Source organism: Astatotilapia calliptera, chromosome 14 (assembly GCF_900246225.1).
Source record: "Astatotilapia calliptera chromosome 14, fAstCal1.2, whole genome shotgun sequence".
Classification (NCBI taxonomy): Eukaryota; Metazoa; Chordata; class Actinopteri; order Cichliformes; family Cichlidae; genus Astatotilapia; species Astatotilapia calliptera.
The window spans coordinates 15,645,566-15,662,655 of NC_039315.1; the positions used below are offsets into that span (position 1 = coordinate 15,645,566).

The 17,090-nt window shown below is 44.0% G+C and overlaps 1 protein-coding gene across 2 annotated transcripts in view; it reads right to left on the bottom strand.

Moving 5' to 3' along the window:
• sipa1l3 (signal-induced proliferation-associated 1 like 3) overlaps positions 1–17,090 on the bottom strand; it is a 90,830-nt gene that overhangs the window by 11,434 nt on the left and 62,306 nt on the right. For both annotated transcript variants that reach the window (XM_026192106.1, XM_026192105.1), the window contains exons 3-12: positions 15,339–16,015; positions 12,127–13,108; positions 9,274–9,404; positions 6,979–7,167; positions 6,286–6,460; positions 5,787–5,890; positions 4,027–4,184; positions 3,347–3,932; positions 2,369–2,467; positions 2,102–2,277 (exon numbers count right to left, since the gene is read on the bottom strand). In XM_026192106.1, the coding sequence (XP_026047891.1) occupies positions 2,102–2,277; positions 2,369–2,467; positions 3,347–3,932; positions 4,027–4,184; positions 5,787–5,890; positions 6,286–6,460; positions 6,979–7,167; positions 9,274–9,404; positions 12,127–13,108; positions 15,339–15,800 (3,062 nt within the window). In that variant the 5' untranslated portion in view covers positions 15,801–16,015. The remainder of the gene's footprint in view (positions 1–2,101; positions 2,278–2,368; positions 2,468–3,346; positions 3,933–4,026; positions 4,185–5,786; positions 5,891–6,285; positions 6,461–6,978; positions 7,168–9,273; positions 9,405–12,126; positions 13,109–15,338; positions 16,016–17,090) is intronic.

Here is a 17,090-nt window from a genome sequence, read left to right on the forward strand (position 1 = left end):
TGAGGACAGAGTGTGTGTAGTATAAACTTTCATTATTAAACAATACGCATGTGGCGTATTAAGGCAATAATGCTGTTACCTTGTCTGACGTAAGTCTATTAATTTTCAGTTATTTACGTTTAATGGATGAATAAAAGTGTCTGTTATGCTTGGATAAATTAGACCCCAATGATAAATTCACCACAGCATCAGAGGGGGGAGTGCATTTTTGTTTTGGGGGTGGTTATAAAGTCTTTGGGGGCACCAAAAGTTCCTGTAAGCAGCAGAACAAAAATAAAGTCAGAACAAAGAAGTCCATTATAGTTTCCCCAAACATGTTTTTGCTTAAAATTGGCTTCAACAATGAATCAAATGTTTGTTTTTAGCACACATGTTAGCAGAATATCTGTGAGGCTCCTCAAAGTGCTGCTTGGACAAAACATTTCAAGATGTCATCGTGTGCTTTGGGAAACTGTGCAGGGGATACATGTTTCTTTTATACAGTGTGATTATTCATTTAACCTTGAAAATAATCAGCTGACTAATCCACAGTGAAAACACGCTGCAGCCACGTCCACGGTAAAACACAAACACAACACAGACGTCCTCAAAAACACCACCAGCTGATTTCAAATGACATGTGCATTAAACCAAAAGACACACAAGTCGATGCACATGTGGTCGGGATATTTTCATCAACAACGGAATGAGTCAAATCCAATCAGTATCAATACGGTTACATAACAGCAGCGCGGGCTAACACAAACGCAGGAAGAGAGCACAAACCTTAGAGAGAGCAGAGCCTCAATCTGCCGGCATTCAGTGTTCCTCCCATCACGCTGGCTGATGTGACACAGCTGGAGCTCGTGCACGCACGCACTCGTGCACGCACACAGTCAAATACACAGTGCCAGAAGTCACACCTTCTCCCCGTCGTATCTGTCCATCTTGCACGTTCAGAGCCGAGAAAGAACGGCAAAGAAAAAGCCCTTCCAACTTTGGTCTCTCTCTCTCTTTTCTTTCTTTTTCTCTTCCACCCACTGCTCTAACTCTCGGCGGTGTTGAGACACGTCCTCCTCACCCAGCGCTTCTCTGCCTCTCCTGCTCATAACACTCAACCCTGCCTCCCTCTCTCTCTCTCTCTTTCACTCTCTCCCTCCCTCCCTCTTTTCCTGTCCTTTTCATTCGCACAGGGCGTGCATTTTTAATTAATCACTTCCACTCCTTTATTTATTTATTTATTTATATTTTTTGTGGACCTTTTTTCTCCTGCAGATTCCAGGCTTTAATCTCATGCAATCTGCTTGCCTGGCACACAACAGCAAATGAGTCGGATGGGGAGAGAGAGGAAGAATGAAATACAAGACTCTAATTATCAGTTGCTCCAATGCCACAGTACCATGTGTGTGTTTGTGCATGTGTGTGTGTCAAAGGGATTTAAGTTGGCGTAATTAAACTGCCTCCAGCATTAAAGAAATCTAACCACTGTGCGATCACACAGCCTGACACAATTACTGTATTTAGGAGCTCTGGTTCTCGGTCACAAGTGTGCGCGCACACACACACGGTTATTTTTTCACCTCAGTAACACCACATCAGCGTCTCATAAGGTCTCGTTATTCTGTCTCAATCAAGGCCTCGTGTGTGGATGAAAGGATGGAAAAGGGTGACGGCAGGGAAAAGATATAAATGATGTGGAGGAGAGGAAGTGATACAATAGCAGAGATGAGCAGATATGAAGAAGAAAGGAAGGCGGATTGTAGCTAATTCACGTTAAACAAATGCTTCTTTCTTTTTGTCTGTGTGCCTCATTTCGCCCGCTTCCTTTTCAGCCACGCATCTTTCTTTCTCTCTGTTTGCTCGCTTCCTCTTTTCACACACTCCCACACAGAATCATCAGAACATTGGGGTCTGGCCACTATCTCTGCCAGGCTTTTGTGTGTTGGAGTAATGAGTGTCCTGCGCTCTCTTCTAGCTCGCTCTTGTCCTTCCACTTCTGCCCACTTACACTGAGCGCGCTCCTGTGCTGTAACCCACTGTCCAAACATCTGCATTCATGACAGCTGTTTACAAATGAAGCTCGAAAGGATTCAAAGGAAACCACACGCAGACTGCCACGCACCTACGAGGCCCGCCTTCTTCGTATGGAGGAATGATGATAACTTTGACTGTCACCGATGTCCTCAACAGGTCAATCATCTGCTCGTGCGTCAGCGTCACTGCAGCCACCTTACAGATCTCCACTAACCGGCTACCCTGCCTCAGGCCTGCCTGCCAGGCGAAGCCATACTCCTCCACCTGGATGAAAAACAAAACAAAAGCAGAGCATTTATGCGCGGCCAAGAATCTTCAGAGTGCTTCAAAATTAGATCTGGTCATCTGACGGTACCTCAGCTACGGTGCCATCCAAGCGAACGTGGAAGCCCAGCTGTCCCAGTCCATTTCTCCTTAGTGTCATATCCACAGTTTCACATCCCACTGTCAACAACTACACAAACAGAAGGAAAAAAAAATCATATCAGATTTACAGTATTAGCTTGTTATATATATGGACTAACAAACTAAAGATCATCATAGCAAAGTAACAACCAGGTGATGATGACTTCTTACCCAGCACTGGGTCAACTTTTCAGTCTCAACTCTGCATGTATTTGGTGCTTTTAGTAAGATTAACTCATTTTTAAATATTTCATTTTCTGCTGGATTAACTCAAAGCTTGATCGAGTCCAGGAAATCTCCTCTTCCCAGCGTTTAATTCATCACTTTTTTCAGAGATTATCACAATTTGAAAGGCCTCAGATGAGCCAGTGCAGACAGTGGCATAGCTTCATTGAAAAAGGAAGACAACCACAAAAACATAAAGCAAAAAAAAACAAAACACAGAATACAGTGTGAATGTTGACACAATGACTTGCCTTTGAATTTAGTTTTTCAGTGGAATGAAAACCAACATCCACTGTGGAAATCCCCTGAGCTTAAAGGAGTATAAAAGAATGAAGGTGTTGCACTGATTTGGTCTAATAAACTTCAATAACCACATGAAACATTTCTGACTACAGGAAGCTCTAAAGAATAATTTTGTGCCCCTGTATGTCTTGTTTGCACTAGACATACAGGGGCACAAATCCAAACAGATGAGGAAAGTTTCATGTTATTTTACTCTAAGAGTTGGTGAGAAAGCAACAAAGCAATAAAAAAAACAACACACACACCAAAGGATGTAAAGAAAACTACAGGCTGGAGAACAAGGAAGTAAACAAGACATGACACAACTGTGTTTGCACTGTAGTCTTTCTACAAGATCTGCTTACAGCACAGCCTGCATGACCCCAAATCCCAAGATCAAGTCTTTGCTCCAAGGTCTCACCTTTAACCTCTGCACCATCTCCCTGATGTCCTGTGCACCTCCCTCTGGCACTCGAACTGCAATGTGGTCTCCTCTGCCGTAGAAGATCTTCAGTGCCAGCCGCTCCGGCGTCCAGCCGATCACGTCTGCACAGAAACAGTTGAACACCACCTCTTTGGTGGAGCAGTCTATGAGGACGATGTATTCAGCCGACACACCCAAGGCACAGGGGAGTTCTGCTCCCCCTCCTCCGCTAAAGTCCTGGGCCTGGACTCTCCAGGCGACCGCCCCGGCAGCACCCAGCTCCGCTCCCTCTCTCGCCTTCGTGCGCTCCCGTTTCTTAGATGCGAGGGAGATGAGGTTGTTTAATTTGCCGGCTGAATCCAGCGGCGTGCTGCTGACATAGTTCTCGGCCAGGTCGCGCAGGTACTCCTGCCGTGTTCGCGTCGCCATGGTGTGGAACTTCTCAGACTTGTGTGCTGCGTTTTCTGCGTTGATGACTTTGGCGAGAAGGAAGTTACGAAAGGTCTCTGGGTCCCGGAAGGTGACGCCGCTGGGGATGGGTGGTCCAAAGGGGGGCACATCCTTCATTCGCGTCACGGCAACACTGAGAGGCGGGAACAGTATTGGAAGTGAGATCCTAATTAATAACGTGCACCACGTGTATAGAAACATGAGTTTGTGCTGATGTAAACATTTACCTGTAATAGGTGTTTTCAGAGCAGGGGTTGTGAACACGAACAATAACAAAAACGTGCTGGAAGTGTGAACGAATATTTTGCGGGGTGAAGGGCAGCGCTCCGGGCTCCTGAAAGATGATGGTGACAATATCGTTCCCTATGTGCCTCTTTCTCAGGAGCTGAGCAGGAGAGAAGACATAAAAACGATAAATTAATAAAAACGAGCGAGCGTAATTGGCATTCACACGACTGACTCTGTGAACGACAGAATGTCCGACAGGGGAAAAGAGAGATTAAGACACTCGCTGTTAGACACCAAGCAACAGCTCTTTACGTAATTTGTTTTGCGGGTTCTGTGTGGGCTATTTGTGTCTGTGTGTGTGCGTTAGCTTGTCTGTCTATCTGCGTTTATGTAGGAGACGTGGCACACAGTGCAGGCTGTGTCTGTGGTGCGGTGCTTGCCAATCTGCTCTTCATCTGCAAAGAGAAGTGTGAAAATACCAATTATGTAATGCAGCCCACTGTTTGGCTCCTGTGCAGTACCACAGGAGCATCCTTCACTCGTACCCAGGCTGCTGTGTGAATATTTGAATTGCACTTCATGTTTTTTTTACAGTAGCATGAAAATCTGGGCTATTTGGGGCCTCTTATGTATTAGCATATCATCATTTTCTATTTCAGCGTTTTGAATGTGACCCTTCATATGCATGATTCACCTGTTATTTACAGCAAATTTCTTCATTGTTCATTTAACCCAAGAACAGTTGTGCAGGTGAAGTTAGTGTTCCTCTTTTATCCTGAATTCAGGAGTCATCACAGCAGCTTATGTTTCAACCTTCTTTTGCTTCTCCAGTCACTGAGGGTTATTTTTGCAGTGAGATGATGCCATCTAGAGGTTCAACTGAGTAAGTAAACCTCCTTGCTGTTGCAGCCCCTAAAGCCTCTGGATGGAGTTATTGTGCTGTTATAAACACCTGACACCAACACTCAGCTGTTCGAACATTTCAACGATTTCACATTTTCTCATGTTACTAAAAGATGAGGAGATTATCAAAAAGCTTTTTCTATAATAAATAACTGATTGCTGGTATGGATATGGCAACAGTGAAGTTTAATTAACAAGATTAATGTATGTTTAATGACACCTCTTTGGCCTAAACTGCTCTGCTCTGACATACTGACACATTCAAAAGTGTGCACTAATCCCGAGCACCTGCAGGCACATGTGCACACTCGAGACAGGCTCTTACGCAAATACTCAGGCAAACTGTAAAAAATACCAACATGCTGAATTTTACACACTCTTGAGCGACACCAGCACATGCTGGGAACGCACAGCATCCAGAAGATCATGCAAGAAGAAAAATTTAGTCAAATTAAAAAAAAAAAAAAAAGATAGAGAGGGAAAGTAAGAGGAAGAAAATATACTAATAACTACACTGCTGAACCCCACCCAACTCTGATCCAGACAAACAATGAAAGAAGAGACAGCCAGAAGGGAAAGAAATACCAAGACACAGAAAACAAAGACTATAAAAACACAAGAGGCTGAATAAAAACAAAAAATTCCAAATGAAGAGGTCGACAAAAGTCACAAGTTTCCACTTCATGAATTCTTGCCGTCGTTTACGAGCCAGAGAAAAAATAGCAGAAGAAGCCTCAGCTAACAAACACAGACGTGCTTTCAAAGGCTGTGTGACAACAAAGCATCGACTTGGATGTTTTTTTTTTCTTTAGAGACGTACACCAGTGTTGGTGCTTTACTTAGGTGGGGCTGTTACCTGCTGTGGGTTGCTGGGCATGTATGGCAGCATGGTGGACACGTGGAACATTATCTCATAGCCCTGGTAGGTGGTGTACAGGGAGTGGGTGCCCGTAGAGTCCGCTGGAGGAAAGATATTTGTTGAAAGTCAGCAGCTGTTGACCACACATTAGTCAAAGTTTCTGATGATGCATTCACTGTGTAACCCCCGGTTTTATGACACATATGCAACATTACTGACTGATGAGTCTGTTAAATGTAGTGAATTCATGAAAACTAAAGATGCTGCAGGAGTTACTGTGTAAACATTCTTTATGGCTTTATCGAGACAAGTGAGTGTCTTTATGAAGAACATCCTTTAAAACCTAAAATACTCATTTCACAGTTTATTTGCATTTTTCTTTTGAGAATAGGAAACAGTAATGAAATGATACATTGAAACCACTTCTTCAGCAATGAGACCAACATGTAAAAATATGATTTCTAAAAGCGGATGCTATGCTGCAGAGCGTTCTTACTCTTGGTGTCGAGCTGTGCAGCGTATTTGGTGAATCCTTTGAGAAGCACCTGCTCCCCGAGCAGCTCCAGGAAGGCAGAGAAGGCGGGCGATGCCTCCTCGTTGTTGTACATCTCCTCCTCTGTGCTCTGCCCTGCACGGCACAGCAGAACACCCACCTTGTGCTTCTGACTTAACTACAAGGCAGAAGAGACACGATGTTAATATTACACAAGCAGAACAAGCACGAGCAGCTGAGAGACCACACACACAAACACAGCTGAAACACAGCACTCTGAAGGTTAATGCCAACAAACAAGCTTTTAACCCAAAAGTAACGTATATCTGGACTTGTTTACACACAGCTTTGTTGATCTATAAACCACCTGCACAAACAACCCAACAGCTCAGTTGTTGGCAAAATACCTCCACCCTACACTTCTCCCTCCATTAAATGAAAGGTGAGATAACATGGCCAAACATTACAGCTTGTATGGTTACTCACTCATGCTCAAACGTACCACACCCTTTTTCTTACAGCTTTCCCTGTACAACACTGCACTTTGCACCAGCACTAAATCAGTTACCCAAGTCTCACACACTACCTGAGAACACCACGTGCCACAGCTTCCCCTTATTAGTGTACAATTTTACTCTGCAGTCTTCCAGCTTGCTGGAACAGCTGTTCGGTGCACTCAGTGCACCGTAAACTCACCCCCTGTTCATCCAGTTTAAGGAGCTGCTCTGTGACTTTGGCCGTGCTGAGCGCCAGTCTCAGACAGGACACGTTGAGTTCGGGGACGACCTGTTCCAGGACCTCTTTGAGTGGCAGACCCCGAACGGTGCCATGCTTCCCCGTAGACGCCACTGCATCTTCTAAAATGGAGCCGCGCAGCGTCACCAGCTGTGGGTTCAGAACAACATTAGTTTAAAAAACAAAACAAACTGGAAGCAATTTGAGCTTCCTACATAACAAATATTATTCAAGTGTCATGGTTGAAATGTCAAGAAAATTTATATTCCGCCCCCCAAAGGTGTTACAGTGAATATAACCTCATGATGTGGGAAACAACAGATCAGTGTGATTATAGTAACCAGCCTTGCTAATGATGTGATGATGTGCATCGTTCTTGTTTGTGATAAAACCACTGGATTTATTGCTGTTGTTTTGATTTTTTTAACCCATCGATAAATTTAAATAGTTAAGCAGTAAATTTCTTTTTGCATGGTCTTAAAGTTTAATGCTTTCTGCTGTTTAGTGTTTTTCCTTTAAGGGCTCAAGTTTTAGATTTTTGGTTGGACATTTATGTTGTACACCTTAAACATAAATAAAAAAAATATTTAGATTAAGTAATAATAAGAACAGTCTTAGTTCAGGCGTCTGCATGGAGGCTTTAAGTTCAGCGGTGTTGTGAATCAAGATTCTGCTCAGTATTGTGCTGCTTCCTGATCAGGGGGAACTGACCTGCTTCAAAACAGTTAGACTATAATAACCTCTGGGAGGAGTGGGCTGCTGCTTCTCACTTGCAGACTGATTAAAAATGTATGGCGGTCTCTGGAGCTGGCAGAGGCCGGAGAGACAGCTGAACCTCAGCGACTCGGGTCTGCCGCAAGGAAATGAAGCCCGACCGACCCACGGCTGAAGTTACGCAGATATCGTTTCAACTCGTCAGCCTGTGAGCAAGGCCGAACGAGTGACTGCGACGTGCTGAGCAGAAATATCAGAGGGGGGGGGGCTGTTTGAATGTGTGACAGAGGAGAAAGAGGAAGTCTCCCCACCTTGCTGTGTCAGCACAGAATTAAATGACAGGCTTAGGGGGATGGATATTTGAGAGCGGCTGTGGCTTGAGTGGGAGAGAATAAAGTCCGCAATCAATCTCCTTTTTTCTCTGTGTGGGAACAGTGGGCCTGGACTGTGTCTGTTAGCTTAGCTCTGTGTACTTAGATGGTGGAGAGGCTCCATTGTTATACCAGAGCTACAGTGATGAGGCCAGGCAGCCATGTAATCCTGCTAAAAACAACACAGCACAGCCACAAAGAAGGACACACTCAGGCTAAGACTGCATTAACACAATGAGGAGAGGCGAGCTTGTTGTTCGAGCGGTCTTTATGATGCTAAACCGGTAAAATATATTGATTGAGATTAAGCCAATTACTTCACAAGACCTCTGACACAAACTGTGCTGTGTTATCATTTTAAATGCCAACCATGCACAAAATAAAAAATAAAAAAACCCCCATAAGACTGAGCTGAGCAGAAAGTGAGGTCTAAGTGGTGTGAACACTAGCACTAACTATTAATTTCCAGAATTTTCATCCATTTTCCAACAGCTTATCCCACCTGTCATAGGATGAGAGGCAGGATACACCCTGGACACGCTGCAGGGCTAACACAGAGAAAGAACCATTCACACCTTCAGATAATTTAGAATTGGTAGCCCCGCATCGAGATAGTCTCCAACTATTTCAGTTACAGTAAACTTAATGTCTTTCAGTTTTGGACTGTTAGTCAAACTACAAGAGTCATTCTACTTGACTTCGGTAAACTGAGATGGACAATTTACATTAATTAGTAGGAAAATAATCATCAGTTGTGTCTCTGAACAAAGATGTCTTTCCAAAATTGTGTCTTGGAAACTGTGGAAGTAAAACCTCTGAAAAAAACCAAGAATGGATGCAGAGAATCTGAAAACTAATTCTCTACAATCATCAGCCCATCATTTACCACATCATGAGTGTCTGATCCATCAAAGAGGAGAAGTAGCTGGCTGTGGGAGCAGCCCGTGTTTGGTTTGGCTTTAATGTGCTTGGACTGAGCAGGTGGAATTTTCCACTGACAGAGAGCAGAAGAGGGATGAGCAGAGGGGCGAGGGGACAGAGGGAAGGTTATAATGAGGGCACGTGTCACAGGTAGGCCTGGAGAAACTGAAAGCAGTTGAGTAATTAACAGACTCTGACTGGAAACCCCCGTGATCAGCATATAAACACATAAACACACACACACGCATACCTCGCTCGTCCTGACGATGAGTCGGTACTGGTACTGGTCTTTCAGGTCTTTGGTGTCTTCCAGTTTCTCTCTGCGGATGCTCAAGGCCACAGGGCCCAGCTTATCGTCTGTCCCGAAGTAGTTTGAGAGCTCTGGAGGAGGTCAGAGACAACCAAGGTTAAAGTCTGAGAAGCAGAGAAAGTTCTGTGTCTGAACATGTGCCTGTGTTGTGTCTACACCTCAGTGTGCCAGCAGACAGGCGATCAGATGAGTTTTCCAATAATAAAAGAAGAAGCAGCAGCCAAAAAAATGCTATCAGTGATGAGTCGAGCATCGGAAATGTAATCTTCATCTACTTCCACATCGTTTCCAGATTCTCTCTAACTGCTTAATCCTTGAATGAGAGTAAACTGACCAGCTTTATGTTTTGGAGTGTTTTTGGAGCCATAAAATCAGATAACAACCACCTTTTTGTTTGCCCTGGAAAACTGATGAATTTATTAAAATCCTGTTTAAGGTAATCCTGTTTAAGAAAGGACTCTATGAACTGTACGCATTAATTTATTTTTAATTATTTTACCTCGAAGGCAAACTCTAGAGATCAACAATCTCTTTTATGAGAGGCTCCTGGGTGCAGATAGTGATCTTTAACCTGCATGATGGCAGAAGAAACCGAAACTCTGAGAGAAAACCCACGCACACACAGTGAGAACAAACTCCAAACGCTAATATGAGGCACAGCACAGTCTACAGACCCACCATGCTGCTTCCCTATTTAAAAATAAATAACACGTTTTAATTACAGTAGCTGCACAGAGAGAAATTATCTAGGCAACATACCTCACAATGATTTAAATCAGTAATATCAACATGACTACATGTATAATGAGCACAAAGCAGCAGAAGTGGCTACAGAAATGTGTTGAGGTTCACAACATGACTGAGAAGGAGAGTAAGCAGCACATATAACACACTGGCTCTCAAATTATTCTGTCATGTCCCACTTCACAGGATGAAAAAGTTCACAAGCACTGAACTGATACATAAGAAATGAGATGAATGGGAAAGAACTTGACTTACAGAGACTGTCTGGATGTTGTGTAATTCATGTGTACTTAGCAGGCCTGACAGATGAGGCAGCATGACCTTTAGAATGAGACCATTAAAAGGAGAAATATGTCCTCAGCCTTGTAACTCAAGGAAGTGAATAAAATGTAATGTCCACAGCAGTCAATTAGCATTGTCGGCACAACACGTTCATCTATTAAAGGGGCCGAGACAGAGTTATCGCCACACTATACTAGCATCTTGCCGATATTCCTCTAAAGCTCATAAGCTGAGCCATGCTAATGCCAGTGCTGCAGGCATTATGGAAAGAAACACAAATTCTCCAGAACTGTGAGGAGGAATCCAGTTTGACAAGTACTCCTCCTCCATCCCACCGCTGGAGTGAACGGGGATGATGGGCACGTTAGGAGACTCGGGCCTGATCAGCTTCTACGCCACGTCCTGTGGTGCAAATGTCAGCTTTTTGATGAGGCTTTCTGACGTGCACACGCACACAATCTCTGCAGCGTTTTGGGGGACAGCTAAGCTGGAAACAAGTCAGCAGATGAACATATTTTTGGAATGATAACCTTTATCTGTGTGGCTGCAGGCCTGCCTCTGTCTCTCTCTCTCGCTCACACACACACACACGTGCGGCTAACAGCATCTGTCACTAATTAGGCTTCAGCCAGATGATGCACGCCAGAGGGAAGTTTCATCAACAGTGTCAGAAGAGGTGATGCTGACAAGAAATGCCCAATGACAAGCTCACACAAACCGCCTCCTCTGAAAATTGGTGTGACATTTGACCTTTAACAACAGATCTAAAACAACTGTTGTTAAGTGCTCCTCCCGACCTGCAGAAAGGGAGGTGGCGTATCATCAGGTCAGAGTTTGCCAGCAGAACAGACAGGTACACATGTAAGAAAAACTGTGGGAGGTTGGCCAGCTCAGCGCTGGGGCCCAGCTGGATATAAAGAGCTGCAGGATGAGATGTGAGAAACTCTGAATGGACAAACAACATCGTCACAATCTAACTCCAACGGATGACAGCAAGAGGCACAAATTGGATTATAAAGGAAGATCATTACGTCAGTATTGTTGAGCTCTCAGTAGTGATTAACACCAGTGGGCGGACATCATCCGACAAGATGAAGAAATTTGACTACTTTTAAAGACTTATTAGTCACTTAGAAAAGAGAAAGAAAAAGCAGAGCAAGTGTTTCTTGTTTCAGAAACTACATCTGGACACATATAAGCAGTAATCAAAAACAAGAATGAAAAACATTGGGTTTCAATGTGGAAAACGTATGTCTGTAAATCTGTTCCACGGTTTAAAAAAAAATCTGTTAGCATCTAGCATCTAGTTTTATAGTGCTCACTTTCAGGGTACTTAGATTTTAAAACATAAAGATAATTTATACAATTTTATTACTGAGACTGAATGTTTATGAAGTATAACTGTTGTGTCTTTCAATCAGATTAATGGCTCTCATGAGTGAGAAGTGATTTCTGTTGTCTCGGTTACTAGAAACTCATCAAAGATAGAACATCCTAACATGTCGCATCTTGTTCTTGTTTCATGTTCTTTGTAAGTCAATTTTCATCGCTGTGTTTGCCGGAGGTAAGCGTACCATGCTAAATGTGTCAGAAACTGAGCCCTACCCTTTTCTTATTAACTCAAGAGACTCTTGGAAATGAAAACTTCTGGTGATTATGACATGAACACAGCTGGCAGTTAGATCAAAGAGTATTTATAGCATTGACAGTGGAAGTGATGGCTCTGCAGCAGAGTGAGTGTGTTAACTGTGTATGACTCAGTGCTACCTTTTCCATGGAAGTAGTCTCTGTAGTACCTAGCGCCCAGGTCTACATGCTCTATGCTGTACAGTTTCAGTCTTTCCAGTCTTGTAGCCTGCTCTTCAGTGGCCACCTCCACCACTGACACGCTGGCGTTACTCTTCCTCAGCCATCCCCTCCCCCCGTCCCCTCCTCCTCCATCTCCTCCTCGTTCTAATGACGAGCTGAGGAAGCTGATGTTGCGCTCTCCGTGGCCTCCGGTTTCATTGAGGAAGTGTGGGCAGGAGAGGAGAAGTGGACTGGAGCTCTGGGCTCCAGCGCCATCTAGAGGGTCCACACCCAGTGAGGGTGTGGTGGAGCCCTGGTCGAGGCTCAGAGTCAGATCCTCGATGCTGGAGTAAATGGGGTCGTTTACACTCGCTGAGGATCTGGAGACTGACAGAGACACTGAGGCTGCTGATGCTCCCGTGGCCGTGTTTCTCCTCTGCGTGACAAAGCCACGCTGAGCCGCTGCCTCGTGGAGGTCAAACTGGATGCTCTGAGCGTCAAAGTGGACAAAGCTTTTTGGACACACCCACGATTTAAAGGAGGAATTGATGGCAGCTCGTGTTCCCCTGTCCTCAACAGTTTCTCCTTTCCCTCCATCCAGCTCCCCTCTATTGGAGCTCCGAAGTTTCCGAAACAAAGAGGAGGTGCCCAGCGACGACTCTGTCCCTCCACTTTTCTTTCTCACTCTCTCAGTGCCGTCTTTCCTTCCTGTCTCTCTGTCTTCCACACCTGTGGGACCAGGTGAGGGCGCTGAGGGGAGAGGTCCAGGTGGCGAGTCTGGAGCACGCAGCAGCTCGCCGATTTGTATGGGTGCAGAGCTGCGCTGGTCAGGCCTCTCCTGGCGGAACTGGCTGATCATGTCAAAGAAGCTCTGGTCAGGGATGCCTTGGATGTCGATGGAGGAGGTGCTACCGTATTCCCTGAACCGGTTCCCCAATCCGCCATCTCCTCGAGCCTCCACCTTTATGCAAGAAGAGGAGACAATTTCAATGTGTGATTAGGGCTGCCACGATTAGTCGACTAGTCACGATTACGTCGACTATCAAAATCGTCGACGACTGATTTAATAGTCGACGCGTCGTTTGAAGCTTTGTAAGATCCCAAAAGATGCAGGAATGAGTAGCAGGATTTAAGAGTGTAATACCGGACTGAAACAGAAGATGGCAGCACTGCATGTACAACGATGCCAGCTGCCGTTAAACCCCGAAGAAGAAGCTGTGTCCCAGAATTCATAGCGCGGCCCTGCTCAGTTTCCAACAATGGCGGCAGCTAGTTAGTTTTAATGTTACTCTTATTATTCTTTCTGGGTCACAAAATACACGTTTAACATATTTTTAGGCGAGAATGTAGCTGTGTAAACCTCAAATATCTGCTCAGTTTATCAAGACACCACATATTTTCAAAAGCGCTCTGACGTTTTCGGAGACGTCTGTTACCCACTAGCTCGATAGCTAGCCGGGGGCAAGGTCACTAGAGCTGTGAGAACACCGGACTCCCGGCAAATCGTTTTCAAACCCACCGCCATCTTTCGCTACTCAGGTTAAACATGATATATGAGTCACTTAGATAACTTAAAAATGTTATTGTTTGGCTTTTTTAGTATTTTATTTGTTCCTGAGTAAATCGGTTTGGCTGAGATTAAAGTTATAGTTTTTACACAGCTGAATAAACGTCAAGCAGACAGCTGATTATCAGAAGTGTGAGATGCTGGAGAATATACTCCGGTGTCCTGTTATATTTTAGATAGCAAGGAGTTTATTAAACTTCACCGAAACAATCTGCAAATTTCATTAAAATTTAATAAACTATCATCTTTTCTTTATTTTTAGTTAGCACATACCTTAAACACTTAAAGCTGTAAGCTAATGCTAGTTATATAAGAGCAGATGCTGCTGGTGCAATAAGCTGTACGTTTTACGTCCAATGGATCTGATTAGTCGACTAATCGCAAAAATAATCGGTGACTAGTCGACTATCAAAATAATCGTTTGTGGCAGCCCTATGTGTGATAACAGCTCAGTGGTTAGAACATCAGCCTTTTATCGATCTAGGAGCAGATTTTAGACAAATCTGAAAGCTGTCAATCAAACCAGTCACACAGAGAGCTCCTCAAATAAAAAAAATAAAAAATCTATAAAAAAGAAATATCAGTGCTTCAATGAAACAAGAATAAAGGCTGAACAATGTCTAGATTTCTTATACTGCGGATTTTATAATTAAGTTACAATTAACAGTTTGGTATACATTGTTAAAAAGCCAAGTGAATCCGTAATAATAATAATAATAATGGATTGGATTTATATAGCGCTTTTCAAGGCACCCAAAGCGCTTTACAATGCCACTATTCATTCACTCTCGCATTCACACACTGGTGGAGGCAAGCTACGGTTGTAGCCACAGCTGCCCTGGGGCACACCGTAGTACATTTTGGACTGACAGAGAGTAATTTAAAGACCTCACTCTAACGTGTGGTTCACTTTTTAGTTTCTGTCAGTTTACTTAAATCCTGGCAACCTGCCAGAACCTACACAGACATATTCTTAAGATGTCTTTATCAGATGTCTGATTTCTTCTGCAGGTGGCCTGGAGGTAAGGGAACAGCCAAAAACATCTGCAACAATCTCATTAGGTTAGCATGTCAACCCATACTAACTACAGCTGAAAATAAATAAACCTGCACAACAACAACATCATGAATTCACAGAGCAAGTGACATGAAAATGTAAAACTTCACTTCATTAATCACATTAAAGTAAAGCAGGACAGAATTTTAAAACCGCAGATATGTGATTTCAGCATAGCTTGAAAAGTTAATACCATTAAATCCGCCTGTCAAAGCTTGATAAACTATTTGTTTAAATGTTAATGGAAGATCATCTGTAACCGCAGACATGTGCCACAGCATCTGTGATAACAGAAAGGAGTTTAGACTAAACACGCAGTAACAACATTTTAAGTTTTTTAAGTTTTCTTGGACGGTGTAAATATGTCCACAAAGCAGATTGCAGAGCTGTATCACCTGCATTCAGTCACTGGTGTTTGTGGATGTCAGTCATTGTGAAGTCATGCATTGTAAAGTTGGTTTGTTTGAGTCATTTAACTCAATCTGGACTACTGCTAAAAGGAAAACAATTAATCCAGTTAGGACCTACACGTGTAAAAGAGGCACTAGAGGGAGATTTCACACTCACCTCATTTTCATCTTGTTCGCTCAGCGTCACTTCACTGTTGGAGCGCTTTCTCAAAGGTGGGAACACTCTCAGGCTGAAAGGAGAACTTCTCTCACCGCCAAACTCTCCTACATCCTTGGACCTCCGCCGGGGCAACCTGGCGACTCCTCCCCGCACCAGCCTGAAGTCAGACAAAACTGATAAAACTGAACCGTCATCGCCGTAGTGATTGCCGCCAATCTGCCCATTCTCGAGCAGCGACTCCCGGGACTGAGCACGGCGTGGAGGCCATTCTGCGATCCGTGCACGGACACCCATTTTGGGCACAGAGATGCGTGGTTGGATGACCGGGTCAGAGGGACCTAGCGCCGGGTGCCCATTAGGGGTGTGACGAAATGGAGTGTGCTGGGGCAACCCTCCTCCGCCTCCATCGAGAAGGTCTGAGGAGGTGCAAGTTACCCCTCTGTCTCTGTAACTATTCATGACACCCCAGGAGAGCTCAGGGCAGGGGGGCAGGGGGCTGGCATCCCATATTGGGAGGGGTGCTGGGGAAGGTGCTGTTACGACCTCCAGCTCCCAAAAACATTGCTTTTAACAGGGAGGGTGGGAAAGACTTCACTGGTCCATCCAATCTGGAACCAGGCCGTCCTCCTCCTCTTCTTCTTGTGCTTCTTTCTTGGATGATGTCTGATGCAGATCTGAGAGGAGAAACAACAACAGGCATACAATCAGGAAAAATATTAAGACAAAGACAAATGTGCCTTAAAATACACTGATTTTTAAATCATAAAGCCTGTGTGACCCATATTTTTTCCACAGAGTCAAAACTCAGAGTCTCTAAACTGTAAAACAACGTAGGACTGATAAACCAGAGTGAGAGAGAAAATAAGGTGAGGGGATATGACAGAGGATTTCTCCCATCCAGGCTAATCTTCAGGAGGCTGACAAGGGATATTATTATCACATATGGCGCGCACACACAGAAAGCCGCACACCCACAGGACACGAAGGCTGCAGCCGCTCTGCTGCAGATTAAAACCTCAGAAACACTAGCTAATTTTATCAGACAAGAAAGTAATACAAATCCAAACAGGGAGAGTGCACAGACAGTTTAAATACACTGAAGCATTTTCCCACTGCATAGATTACAGCAGGGCTCAAAAATGATCTTTGAGGGAGGGGGCGACTGCACACATAAACACAAAAATCTATGCATTCTTTTCTTATTCTGGGACATTTGATGATTGTTTTGTATTTTAAGCATGAGTAAATGAAACCCCCCAATTTTTTTATATACCAAAAAAACAAAAGCGTCCTATATTTGTGTTCGCTGTTATGTGGGCTCACGGCTGTGACAGTCACAAAGAAGTTACTCTGTTTCTACTCTTTCCACAGCGCGACACTAAACAAACAACTTTGTGTGGTTCATAGTTTTTAGGAGAGAGAGAGAGAGAAAGAGAAAGCAAAAGAACACTTTACCAAACCTCACCCTTTTGGCTAAAGTAGATATCAAAAGTCAAGAAAGTGGGTGGAGGAGACTGGAGCACTGCTTGGTGAACCACAACAGTATGTTTTAACATAACACTCACACAGCACCAAGTCTTAAAAATGAACTAGCTTTATAAAGACTTCTGTTTTCTCTCTTCTGAGGTTTTATGGTTACACGTTCAGCAAACAGGTACAGGAATACGGTCACGTCCAGCTTACTCGATCAACCTGAAGACTGGACTATTCTGATCTTGGGTCATTGTGAGTGCAGACAACAGACTGAAG